The following is a 12,295-nucleotide window of genomic DNA, read 5'->3' as shown; positions in this document are numbered from 1 at the left end:
GGGGGGCGGGGCGAGGGGCACGGCCCCGGGGGAGGGGGCGGGAGGGAGGGGGGTGAGCGGGGCCATGGGGGGGCGGGGGGAGGGGGGGGGACCCAGGGGGTGGGGGAGGCTCCGTCCGGGGGTGTTCACGGAGAGCTGGACGGGGGGCTCGGGGGGGCTCGGGGACAGGGTCAGGGGGTGACACTGGGGGAGGGGGGGGCAGGTGAGCCTGGGGGTCTTTCCAACCCTGATGGTTCCAGGGTTCTGCAAGTCAAGGGGTGGGGTCTTCAGGGGGTGGGGGTCCTCAAGGGTTGGGGGTCTTCAGGGGTTGGGGGTCTTCAGGAAGTGGGGGTCCTCAAGGGGTGGAGGTCTTCAAGGAGTGGGGTCTTCAAGGGGTGGGGGTCATCAAGGGGTGGAGGTTTTTGAGGAGTGGGGTCTTTGACGCATGGGGTCTTCAAGGGTTGGGGTCTTCAAGGAGTGGGGTCTTCAAGGGTTGGAGCTCGTCAAGGGGTGAGGTCTTCGGGGGGTGACAGTCTTTCAGGCATGAGGTCTTCAAAGGGTGAGGTCTTCCAGGGCTGGAGGTGTTCAAGGGGTGAGGTGTTCAAGGAGTGGGGTCCCCAAGGGTTGGAGGTCCCCAAGGGTTGGAGGTCTCCAAGGACTGGAGGTCCCCAAGGGTTGGAGGTCCCCAAGGGTTGGAGGTCCCCAAGGGTTGGAGGTCTCCAAGGACTGGAGGTCTCCAAGGGTTGGAGGTCCCCAAGGGTTGGAGGTCTCCAAGGACTGGAGGTCTCCAAGGGTTGGAGGTCTTCAAGGTGTGGAGGTTGTCAAGGGCTGACTGTCTTCAAGGGGTGAAGATCTTCAGGGCTGGAGGTGTTCGAGGGGTGCAGCTCTCAGGGGTTCCCTGCTGGGTGCCGGGGGCCGTGCTCCCCCACCTACCGCCCCGTCCAGCCTGAGCCCGGCGTTCCACCGCGCCACCCAGATGCGGCTCCTCACGAGCCGATCCCCAGCGAGCCCCAGGACGGCGGCGGGAGGTTTAGACGTGGGGGACCAACACCCAAGGACCTGGCCAGGCAGCTTCGGGGAGTCCCCGTGTGGCCAGACCGGTGCTGGGGGCGTCTCGGCGGGGAGCTGGGGCGATGGTGCCTTTCCTGACGCGCTGGGAGAGGAGCGCACACAAACACAGCCCGGCTGCGGCAGCCCTGCCCTGCCCGCCTCCCGAGGCACTGCGCGGGGCCGTGTTGCAATCCCTGCTGGGCCACGGACCCCGCGAGGGGCCTGGGGAGAGGCAGCGAGCCGGGGCGGGGAACGGCGGCTGGTATGTCCCAGGGACAGCTCGTGCGGGAGGCTCCGTGCTGGAGAATTCCCCCTTCCCGCAGAGGGACGCGGGTCCTGCCCCTTCGCAGCCCGGTGCTCCCCCCGGGAAATAAATCCTGTCGGGGCGAGGGCTCGCTGCCTCGCCTCCAGGTCAGGGCTGGCGAGATCCAGGCGCCGGAGAGGATCCTGCCCGCTGCCGATTGCCACACTCGCAGGAAGATAATGAGGAGAGGAAAAGGGTTGACGAATGTTTTGGGTGGGGACAGGTGATTCCGGGGGTAAATATGCGTTGCCCGGTTAGGCAAGGAGGAGGTGGGGAGGACGTGATAGCTGCCTGCAAATGTTTGAGGAAGGCAAATCCCCCAGCCAGGGGTGGGGTTTGCTAAGGGTGATGCAAAAATAAATAGGATTAAATGAAGGCGAGGGACAAACAACAGTCGGATTGTTGTGGCAGCTGCCCCCGGACCCTCCCTGATGCTGGACTGGGGTAGGTGGCCGTGCTGGCGGGAGCAGCGGGCACAAGGACAGCTGCCCTCCGCCTGCTGCAGCCAGCGGGGACAGTTCTCAGTCCCCAGCGTGGGGACCCCACAGTTCCTCCCCGCACCCACGTCACCCTCGTGGGCAACCAGCCCGGGCCCCTCGCGGCCCTGCGGCTTGGGTGAGGGCTGCTCTAGGCCACCACCACTGCGACGCCCTCCTTTCCTCTCCTCCCACCGGAGGGGGACCAGCACGGCCCCTAGGTACAGCCACCGGGCCTGGGGCAGCCTCCCGGCGTGCTGTGCCGCGATGCATCCCCGCATCAGCGCTGCTATTTCAGTCAGCCCAGGAATTCTGCGGCCTTTCAAGTCTTCGGAGGATTTCTTCAAAGCTGAACCCCGCTGCTGCCAACGCGCCTGTGCTGGGGCTGAATGGGAGCCCCAGCCCGATCTCTTTGAAGCCTCTTGTCCCGAGGGCGGCAGGACCGAGCCGGCTGGGACCTAATAGCACCCTGTCACCTCCGGGTCCTGATTCAGCGGGGCCGGGGCAGCAGGCAGGACACCCGGGAATGCAGGCTCACAGAGCCCCGCTCCTCCGGCTGGGGCTCACCCCGCAGCAGGTAATGCTGAAATGGTTTAACTACAAGCACTGGGGCAGAGGGGGAAGAAGAGATGTGTTACCGGCATGGGAAAATCTTCCCTTTTCCAGTAATTAGGGGTAATAACATCTTGCACGTCCCCTTTCATCCTGCAGCGCTGCCGATGCCTTATCCAGACGAGACGCCCGGAACGGCACCGGAACAGAGCAAGACAAGTTGTTTACAGGACAGACGAAGGCTCCCCAGCAGCGGAGGGCAGGAGGAAGAGGAGAGGAAGAGGAGCTGCCGTCCGCAGGCCCGGCATTGTTCTAAGGCAGCCTAACGAGGCGCTTCCGCCGCCCCTTCCTATGGGAATCCCGACGGGTTGTTGTCTTCCCCCAGCGAGAGGGGAAGCGTGGCACCAGGGGAGGGGAATCGGCCCGTTTGTCGGGCGTCTGCGCGGAGCAGGAGGGGGGAAGCTGGGGCTACCTGAGCTTGTCGTCCCTAATTCGAAGACGCCGGGCAAGGAAGTGAGATTCCACCCGAAGCCTGCTGCCCTGACGTTCCCTCGAGCGGCCGCTGGCAGCCGCGGGTCTGCGGTGGTCTGTCAGCATTTGCTGCCTGTTCCTCTTCCTCCCTCCACCCGCAGCGCTTTTCCGCCAGCCCTCATCCCTCCGGCTGCCCCTCTGTGGCACGAGCAGCAGACCCCGAGATGCCTTCCCGTGAGGGGAAGACCCGAGACAGGAATTTTCCTTTCTCGTAAAGAAATCACCTCGGAATCTGCAGATTCGAGGGCTTGGGAGACGAGGGAAGGGCCGTGCCTTGTCCCCTCCTGTCAACACAGAGCAAGCCTGGCTAACCAGCACGTCTTTAGGCGATGTCCAGACAGACAGACCCGACCTTCCCCTACCCTGTCAGTCCCACAGGGAGATAAACCCCGCTGGACACTCATCCAGAGTCCCCCACCAAGGACAGGCTCCCAAGGGCAGAGCCCCTACAGCGCCCACCCAGCAAAGCAAGGGCCTGGCCGGGGCACAGCGCCGCATTGTCCTGGGCCCGTTCCTGCGGGTCTCTCCATAGACAGCACAGATTAGCCATGGAGGAGGGTGCAGGTACAGACCTGGACCTCATCCCCCTCTGCCTTTGGGTATATCTGGGGTGCCGGCCCACTGCCGGGAGCGGGGTCGCTCCTGTACCGGGTACAGCCCCGGGAGCTGGTTTCTGGCCACCTAAAAGGCAGGTGGGAAGAATGCCCATTGCTGGCACGGGGGCGAGAGGCACAGCCACACATTTCACCCCCGTATTTGTGGCTGTCGCAGTCTGGCAGCAAATGTGGGCACCGACAAGAGAGGGGTCGCTGGGACAAAAGGGTGTCGGTGATTTTTCCAGCGTACAATTACTTGGCTTTGAGCACCAGTACAAGTTACACTAATAACAAGCCTCTTTTGTGTGCAGGCTATCTACAAGAGCAGTGCTTGCTGGTATTGCCAGGTCATATGTCAGAAACTTTTTAAGGGCAGACAAGGCCATGGAGCGGAGGGAGAGGCAGCACCAGGGGCTGCGGCTGAGGAGCGTGACCGGGATTAGTGTTTTTTGCCTCTGTGAAGTACTAAAAACGCCTCAAAGCGAAGGGCCTGTTGCCTGTGCCAGGCCCGGGGCTTTGTGTCACCGCCTGAAGGCGGCTCTGCCAGGACAGCGTGCCCTCTGATGCACGGGGCTGGGGACAGTGAGCGGGGCTTGGGGGCAGCCCCTCGGCCAGGAGGACCACCACCGCCAGCGGACCCAGAGGCAGAGGGCTGTCTGTGCCATGTTCCACGGGAAAATCTCCTTCTGTAGGCCGGGGCAGTTCGCAAAACAAGAGTGGACTCTGCCCTTTAACGCTTTGCTTTCCCCTTCCCGGGCCAGCACCAGCAGGAGGATGCGGAGGAGCTGCTTGGCACAGCCTGTAGCTAACAGCCCTGGAGCCCAGGGGCGTTGTCCCTCCTGTGTCACCTCGGTCAGCTCATGTCCCGCAGAGCCTCCCAAGCCCCCGTGTTGTCTGCCAGGAGCTCGGGACATGTTCTCACCCCGCTTTCAAGCATGGGACGTAGCTCCCAGCTCTGCCCCTCCTGCCGGCAGCAGCAGCTGCTAGTCAAGACTGCATCCTGGGACAGGGACTGGCCCGGGTCACCCACCCTTTGATCACCCCTGCCTCTGGGATGTCCTCGGGAGTGGGAAGAGGGTGGGAAGCTGGGCGACACAAGGAAGGGAAGGGAAGAGCCCGGCCTCGCGTGGAATCCTCCCGAGGGTGGACGAGCGAATGCTGCGCCACCAAAGGCTCAGGCTGCTCCAGCTCTTGGGAGTTTTGCCTCACCTGCTCGCCAGCCGCCCGGTCACAAGGGGAAGTCCTCTGATATCAGCGCCTTGGAATTTTTTAATTTAGCTTTGCCCTGGCTCCGTTGCTTTCCCTTGACTTCTCCTCCCTGGTCAGCTCACCCAGCTGAAAAGCAATTTGCAGTGTTAACGTCCCCCCTGCGGGCTCCCCGTCAGGGCTCCTGCTTTACGACTCAGGCTTGGGGTCTTCCCCTCAGCTCTGCTGAACAAACTCACCCTCTCGCTACTCTGCAGCACCAGCATGGCATAAAACATCACGGGGGAAGGCTGGGCCTCTGGTTATCTTCTGAACCCCAGACAACCCCAGACCCCTAAATTCAAGCTTTCCGACGTACAGCTTCGACTACCGTCATTCCAAAAGACTGCAAAGGGTGGGGAATAAAGTTCTCTCTTTTTTTGTGTGTGTGTCTATTTTTATGAGCATATGATAGCACTTTGATACGAAATTACGCCTTTTGCTGTTTCCCCTGGTATTTAGAGCTGGACTCAAAGCCACTCGAGGTCAGTGGAAAGACTGCCACTAACCTCAGCAGCCTCTGGCCCAGACCTATAATCAGTCACTTTCCTCCCTGGTTTGTGCCAGCTCTGCACACAGCGAAAACCGAGAAAAACACCCTCACATGTTGAAACGCATGGAAATCCATCTGTGAAGCCGCAGAAAATATCAGGGGGTGGCACCGCGCTTAACTAGCTGCAGAAAACTTTGTAGATCCGAAATCGATAGCGTCGCTTAGGCTCCCATTCTTCCGCGGCTCTTGAAATTTCCACCCACTTCGGCTGTTTGTAAGAACAGCTAATATCTCCAGGCAGTGGGGCTGGGATTATTGTAACTGTTGTTCATGCGTGTGGAGTGACTGACGCAGATGTTTTCACAATGGATGCTTTATGAAGCGACAAAACGCAGTTCAAACTCTCCTAAGTAGGCAGCATCGCTTGCACGAAGGCCAGTTTCCAAAATACCCGCTATCAATCCTCCCCTTTCTGCCTGGTGTTTGTGTGCACGGCCGTCTTCCCGAGGGGCATCGGTAAGCCCTGAAAGCGCCGTTTCTCACATGCGAGGCCACAGCGGGCCCTGGGAGTCCCAAACAAGGCCCGGAGCAGGGCTTTGACACCGCCGAACTCGAGTGCCACCACACTTTTTCCCAAATTCTAGCTCGGCTGTCCTAGTGTGACCGGGCTGGGGCAGGCAGCTGACCCCTGGTGCCTTCACGTGTCGTGGCCCTGCGAGGCGGTGGCCGGGAGCTCAGCCCTCAGCCCTGCCACCTCGGGCGCTCCTAAGCCTGAGGGCTGGGTCCGGCAAAACCCTAGCTGAGATGGGGTTTTGCAAAAACCCCAACGCGTTTGCCTCCTTGACACGGCTTGGAGAGCCTGGGAAACTGAGAGGGGCTGAATTTGAACGTGAGCCTCTTGGTGCAAGGCCACGGTGGCCATTGCGGGGCACAGACATGGCGAGGGGCAGCACAACGGGCGCAGCCCGCGCCTCGTCGCCCACCCCCCCGCCCGCCATTACCTCCCCTGAGCCCCTTCCCGCCAAACCCCCCGCCGCGCCGCCATTGGCTGGCGGGCCGGGCCAATGGCGGGGCCGTTGCTGGGCAGGGTAGGGCCGGGCGTGGCGCGGGCCGCACGTGGCGCGGGGTCGAGGCGCGCGCGCGGGAACTGCAGCAGCCGCCGGGCGCGGGCGCGCCCCGTCCGTGGGTCCGGGTCCTGCCTGTGGGTCCGTCTGTGTCCGCGTGCCCCCCCCCCCCCCCGCGGCTCCCGTCACCCGCGCGGGCAGGTACGCGGCGGTATCGGCCCCTCCGTGCCACAGGCCCGCGCTCGCGCCCGGCGCTTTGTGGCCGTGGGGTTGGCTGCGGGCCCCAAAACCGCCCGGTTTTGCCTCGGAATCGGCGCGGCCGGTGCCCCCTGGCGGCCGGGGACGTGTTTGGGGCTGCGAGGGAGGCGCTGGCGTTGCGTGCGTGCGTGCTGCAGGATGCACCCGCGCCCAGGGGGGCTGCAGCAGGCGGGGTGCTGAGCCTCGGGTCCCCAGCGCCGTGTTTGTCTCCGCAGGGATGTCCCCGGGCTCGGCGTCATCGGCCGCCCCGCGGCTGCTGTACCGCAGCACCCGCCTGCTCCACGCGGCCTTCCTGCGGCTGCACCAGCAGCAGCAGCGCGAGGACGTCTTCTGCGACGTGGTGCTGCGGGCAGAAGGTGAGCGGGCGGCCGAGCACCGAGGGCTGGGGGTGCCCGGGGGGGGTGAGGAAGGGGTTGGGTGCGGCTGCACCCCCCTTGCGGGGCTGGCAGGAGCGAGGGGTCCCGCTGAACCCCCGTGGAGCTTCGGGGGGGGATCGGAGAGGGCAGCACCCCCGTGGCGCCTGACGGCCGCTTGTTGTTCTGCAGGGGAGGCGGTGGCAGCCCACTGCTGCGTCCTGTCGGTGTGCAGCCCCTTCTTCATGGAGCAGCTGGCCCGGGAGCTGCCCCCCCCAGGGGCGCAGGGTGGTGCTGGAGCTGCAGGGGCTGAAGATCGGGGCGCTGCGCAAGCTGGTGCGCTTCCTCTACACCGCCGAGCTGGAGGCATCCTCGGAGGAGGCGCAGGAGGTGCTGGCGGCCGCCCGGCAGCTCCGCGTGGCCGAGCTCGAGTCGCTGCAGCTGCAGGGGGGCTGCCTGGTGCACCCCAGGCCCCGCTGGAGGCTCGACCGCAGCTGCCTGCGTGCCCCCCAGCCCGGATCCCCGAGGCTCTGCCCCACAGCAGGCAGCGGGGCTGAGCCTGGGGGTGCTGGCAGCCCCCACAAAGGTGCCCCGCGCCCCAAACCTCCCGTGGGACGGTTGAAACTGAGGAAGGTGGAGGGTGGGGAGCACTGGGAGGTGGTGCGAGAGGGGCAACCCTCTCTGGGGCAGGCCGGCAAGGGGACGGCCGTGGGTGCTGGAGGGGTGGCGGAGCCATGGCCCCCCCCGGCAGCCTGCAGGAAGCAATCCCCGGAGACCCCTGGGCCCCAGCAGGGCTGGGGGCTGGAGGAGCCGCAGGGGAACGGCCTCGGGGAGGAGGAGGAGGTGGATGTGGGGGTGGCAGAGCCGTGCCTGCCCCCCCGGTGCTGTCTGTACCTGGCCCAGCCCCTCATCCGAGTCCGATGGGGAGGTAGATGTCCTGGGCTAGGGTCCCAGGAGCCCCCTGCTCCGCACCCAGGTGACAGGCCACCCCTGCCGGGCCATAGAGGCCATGTGTTGTTGAGAAAATAAAGTCCTGGAGCCGACAGCCTCATGTTGTGGAGCTGCAGCACTTTATTGGGGAACTGAACGAGGGGTCAGGGGAGCTGCAGGGGGGAGGGGGGAGCTGGGGGCTCAGCATCGGCTGCCCACGGGGGAGCTGCGGCATCGGAGACGGGACTGGGGGGACAGGCGCCCCCTCACTTCGTCACGCCCCTTCATGGGTGCTCGCTCCGCGGGTGCTGAGCCCAGCTGGGCCGGGGGGAGAGGGTGGTCGGTGTGCGGTGGTCCTGGTCCCGTTGCTGGGCTCTCTCCTCACCTTGGTGCCTCCTCTAGGCCAGGCTGCTCTTCAGGGCCTCCACCATGTCAGCAGGGTCGGGGAACTTCAACTTGCGGGGCGGCCCCTTCCCGATGCCACTCCACAGCTCCACGGCTGTGGGGAGAGGACATGGGGAAGGGTCAGGGCTGCAGGGGGGAGCCCCCACACCGACCCCCCGCCGGCCACGGGCACTCACTGCTGCCATCCTCCTTCACCAGGGACACCTCGAAGCTGTTCCTGCGGGGCTTCTCGGGGTTGATGTCCACGGCCAGGTTGGCCACGGCCTCACGCAGGGCCTCGCTCACCGCCGCGGCATTGCGCCCGAACACCCGTCAGCTCTTGCTGGGGAGGGGGCGAAGGACGGGGTCGGTCATTGCTCCTGGCCCCATCCCAGTTTGGGCCCCAGCCCAACCCCAGTCTCGCTCTTGGTACCATCCCAGTCCCACTCCCAGCTCTGTCCTGGCCCCAGCCTGACCCTGCTCCCAGTGCCATCCCGGCCCCACCCCATCCTCATTCCAGCCCCGTTTTCCAGCCCTAGCTCCATCTCGGTACCGCTCAGGGACGTGCTCTTGGCCCCATCCCGGTCCCGCTCCCAGCCCCGCTCCTGGTCCCACTCCCAGCCCCATCCCATCCCTGTCCGGTTCCATCCCGTTCCCGGTCCTGCTCCCGGCCCCGCTCCCGGTCCCATCCAGCCCCATCCCATCCCGGTCCCGTTCCCGGTCCCATCCCACCCCGGTCCCGGTCCCGGCCCCACCAGTGCTCGATGACGACCCTCGCCCCGCCGGCCCCGGGCTCGCCCTCAGCCCGTGCCCGCAGCCGCTCGGGGCCCTCTCCGCCCTGCCCGGCCGCCGCCGAGGCGCGCCGCTTCCTGCCGCGGGGCGCCATGCGGGGAGCGCGGCGGGAGCAGGGGGCGCCGGGGGGCGGGGCCTCGATGGACCCAACCACTGCATGGAACCGAGGGGGGGGAGGGGATCAGCGCCGCGCAGCCGGCGGGCAGGGCAAGGCACCGCGCTCCGCCCGCCCCCCCCGCGGGGCGCGCAATGGTTCCGCCCGCCCCCTCCTGCGGCGCGGGAAAAGGCGGCGCGGTCTGAACCAACGGGGGCGCGTCCCCCTCGAGAAGGCCCCGCCCACCCCTCGACCACGCCCCCCTCCAGGCCCCGCCCCCCGCAGGAGCCAGGCGGCCGCCACCGGAGCTTTATTGCCCGACACGCGGCACCGGGCACGGGGAGCCCCCGACAGCGGGGCCGGGGGGGTGGGCGGCGGGTGAGAGGGGCGCGGGTGGCTTCTACTTGTCCTTCTTGGTCTCCCCGTTGGCCAGCCCCGCGGGCGCCTGCCCCTCCGGAGCCTCCTCGGCGCCCTCGTCCCGCGGCCGGCCCTGCTTCTTGGCCTTCTGGTAGAGCTCGTTGAGGTTGAACTCGCGGATCACGTTCTCCTGCGGGCGGGGAGCGGGGTCAGGGAGCGGGGACAGCCCGCCGCGTCCCCACCAGGTCCTGGGAGGCGCAGGTAACGCAGCGGGGGGGGACGGCGGAGGGGGCTGGCGCGCCCCCTCCGTCCTCACCCACCTCCGAGAAGGTCCAGGACACGGCCCGGCCCTTCTTGTCGATCTGCGGGCGGCGCATGACTTCCGTCCCACCCTGGAAGAGGATGAGGGTGGGCAGCTGCTTGGTGAGGGGCGAGGTGCTCACCTTGTACCTGCAGGAGGACAGCAAGAGAGGGGCAGTGACACACAGAAGGTCTGGGGGTCCCCAGGGGCTCCCCGACACGGTTCCGGGCTGGGGGAGCCAGCCGTGTCCCCGCAGACCTGGTGCTGACGTCCGTGTACCGGCCGACGTCAACCTTCCCGAAGTGCAGCCCCGAGCAGTTGTACCTGGGGGGGCAGAAAGTTACCCCAGGCGCTGTGACCCCATGCCCCACGGCTCGCCGAGGCCCTCTGCGGGCACCACTCACTTGAGAGAGAGGTCGGCAAAGATGGGGGCGAAGGACTGGCACTCGCTGGACCAGTTGGCGAAGAACTCGACGATCCAGGTCACCCGCTTGTCCCGCTCCAGCTCCTCCTGCCGCGGGGCCACGGGGCTCGGCGGGGGCCGGCAGGCAGAGCCCCCCGTCCCCCCGTGCCAGCCCGGCGCAGGGAGGAGATACTCACGTCTATGGTCTTGTCGCTGAAGTACTTGATGTACTCGGGGCCCATGTACAGCGGCGGCTTGCAGGTCATCAGGAAGACTGCAAGGACAGCGAGCCTCAGCCCGCTGCCCACCTGGGGACGGGCTTCTGCCCCCACCGCACCCCATTCCCAGTCCTGAAGCACCCCAAAAGGCTCAGTGTGGAGGGAAGTTCCTCCTGCCCCAGCGCCCCAAGCCCACGGAAGCCTCTTGCAGACTCCAACCCATCATCAGACACCGCAGATCAACGGCCTGCGGCAGGGAGCTCCAGCCCCCTTCCAGGCAGCTGGCACGACGCCTGCTCGGGGCAGGCAAAGCCACAGCAAGGGGCGCTGCAGCAGCTCCTGGCACCTCGGGGCCCCCTCCCCGTGTCCTCGCAGGTCTCACCTATGCAGAGCGTGAGGTAGAGCAGCCCCATGCGGATGTCAAGACGGAAGAAAAGGATGGCGTTGGCCACTTTGCTGAACATGAAGATGTTCCCGATGTGCTGCTCCACCGTGACTGGAAAGGGGCTGAGAGTTAGGAGACAGCACCAGGCACCCCTCAGCCCCTACCCCACGTCCCCCCTTTCCCTCTGCTCCTCCAGCTCCTGCCCCACACAGCCCCCCAGGGCCGCACCACCAGCAGCCCCCACCCCGCGGCCCCGGCCCTGACTCACTGGAGCGTCGGTTCTTCATCATCACGATGGCGCTGAGGAACATGAGGATCTCCACCTCCCGCTGCACACAAGAGAGAGGCCGTGAGCAGTGGGCATGCCGCCGCCGCCTGCAGAGCCCGTGAGCAGCCACTGCTGCATCGCCCTCCCCGAGGCGGGGGGGCTGCTGGCACAAGGCCAAGCTGCTGCACCATGCCCCGCTGGCCCCAAATCCCCGTGCCTCCTCCTCTTCCCCATAACCGAGAGGGGCTGTGGGTGCTGCCCCGTCCCTGGAGGGGTTCGAGGCCAGGCTGGATGGGGCTGGGGGCAGCCTGGGCTGCTGGGAGGTGTCGCTCCCTTGGCAGGGGATAGAGCTGGGGGGGGCTGTGAGGCCCCTTGCAGAGGGACCGGCTGATCGCTAAGGTCCTTCTGACCCTACCCTTGCAATGACTCAATGACTGCAGGGACGGAGGGCAGCCAGGCCTGGCCCACAACCTTCACTGATGCCCGGGAAGCCCTTCAGCAGCGGGAGGCGGCGCCGGGAGAGCAGTGCCAGGAGCTGCCGGGCCTCAGCTCTCCTGAGGGGGGCTTGTGACAAGCCCTGAGGGGCTGACAGGGCCCCGCAAGGCTGTGACAGGCCCCGGGGGGGGCTGACAGGGCCCCTGGGGGGGCTATGACAGGCCCCGGGGGGGGGGCTGACCGGCCCGGCGCTCTCACCCAGTCGAAGTCGCAGGGGTTGCCGTCCTCCCGCTGCGAGGGCAGCCCGCGGCAGAGCGGCGGCAGCTTGCGGACGATCAGGAAGGCGGTGGCGAGCAGCGCGGACAGCGGGTAGTACGGCCGCGCCAGCCAGCGGCACAGCCCCGGCACCGAGTACAGCAGCGCCAGCAGCGGCGCCACCACCGCCATCTTGCTGCCCTCCTCCTCCTCCTCCTTCACCGCCCGCCCCGCTCCGATTGGGCGGCCCGCTTGCCTGTCAAAGCGGGGCGGGGCGTTCCCCGCAGGCTGGCCAATAGGAGGCCGAGCCGCCGCGTTCTTCCACAGAACCACAGGGAGACGGACGGGTGGGATGACCAATCGGGAAGCGGGGCTCGGCGTTGCCTCGGCAACCGAGCCGGGCGCTGGGCGGCGCGCAGCCAATGGGCGCGGGGCGGGGCGGGGCGCGCGGGGCAGGCTGGGAAGATGGAGAACTTCTCGGCTCTGTTCGGCGGCGCCGAGCAGCCGCCGCCCGCCGCCGCCGCCGCCCTGGGCTTCGGGCCCGCCAAAGCGGCCGGGGCTGGGGCCGCGCC

General features: G+C 66.8%; 2 protein-coding genes and 1 long non-coding RNA gene across 3 annotated transcripts; 1 reads left to right on the top strand and 2 right to left on the bottom strand.

Moving 5' to 3' along the window:
• Positions 1 to 6,355: 6,355 nt before the first annotated feature.
• Positions 6,356 to 7,169, top strand: LOC118157374. Its single transcript, XR_004746623.1, has 3 exons — positions 6,356 to 6,491; positions 6,764 to 6,904; positions 7,094 to 7,169. It is a non-coding gene; the product is annotated as an uncharacterized LOC118157374 (long non-coding RNA).
• Positions 7,170 to 7,949: 780 nt separating this feature from the next.
• On the bottom strand, positions 7,950 to 9,128 carry LOC118157373 (selenoprotein H-like). The gene is made up of 3 exons (XM_035311670.1): positions 8,971 to 9,128; positions 8,413 to 8,558; positions 7,950 to 8,330 (listed from the first exon to the last, which is right to left on the bottom strand). Exons 1-3 carry the CDS (start codon positions 9,099 to 9,101, stop codon positions 8,230 to 8,232), a joined length of 378 nt encoding a protein of 125 aa, XP_035167561.1. The 5' UTR covers positions 9,102 to 9,128; the 3' UTR covers positions 7,950 to 8,229.
• A 268-nt stretch (positions 9,129 to 9,396) lies between these two features.
• Positions 9,397 to 11,990, bottom strand: LOC118157372 (thioredoxin-related transmembrane protein 2-like). Its single transcript, XM_035311669.1, is given in 8 exon segments — positions 9,397 to 9,648; positions 9,779 to 9,938; positions 9,940 to 10,083; positions 10,164 to 10,270; positions 10,360 to 10,436; positions 10,763 to 10,876; positions 11,034 to 11,094; positions 11,727 to 11,990. Coding segments are annotated over 8 exon segments (999 nt in total). The 5' UTR covers positions 11,916 to 11,990; the 3' UTR covers positions 9,397 to 9,501.
• Positions 11,991 to 12,295: the final 305 nt, after the last annotated feature.

The sequence above is a fragment of the Oxyura jamaicensis genome (assembly GCF_011077185.1).
Source record: "Oxyura jamaicensis isolate SHBP4307 breed ruddy duck chromosome 5 unlocalized genomic scaffold, BPBGC_Ojam_1.0 oxy5_random_OJ106500, whole genome shotgun sequence".
NCBI lineage: Eukaryota > Metazoa > Chordata > Aves > Anseriformes > Anatidae > Oxyura > Oxyura jamaicensis.
The sequence above is the reverse complement of the archived record's forward strand: the minus strand, read 5'-3'. Positions and strand labels throughout refer to the sequence as shown.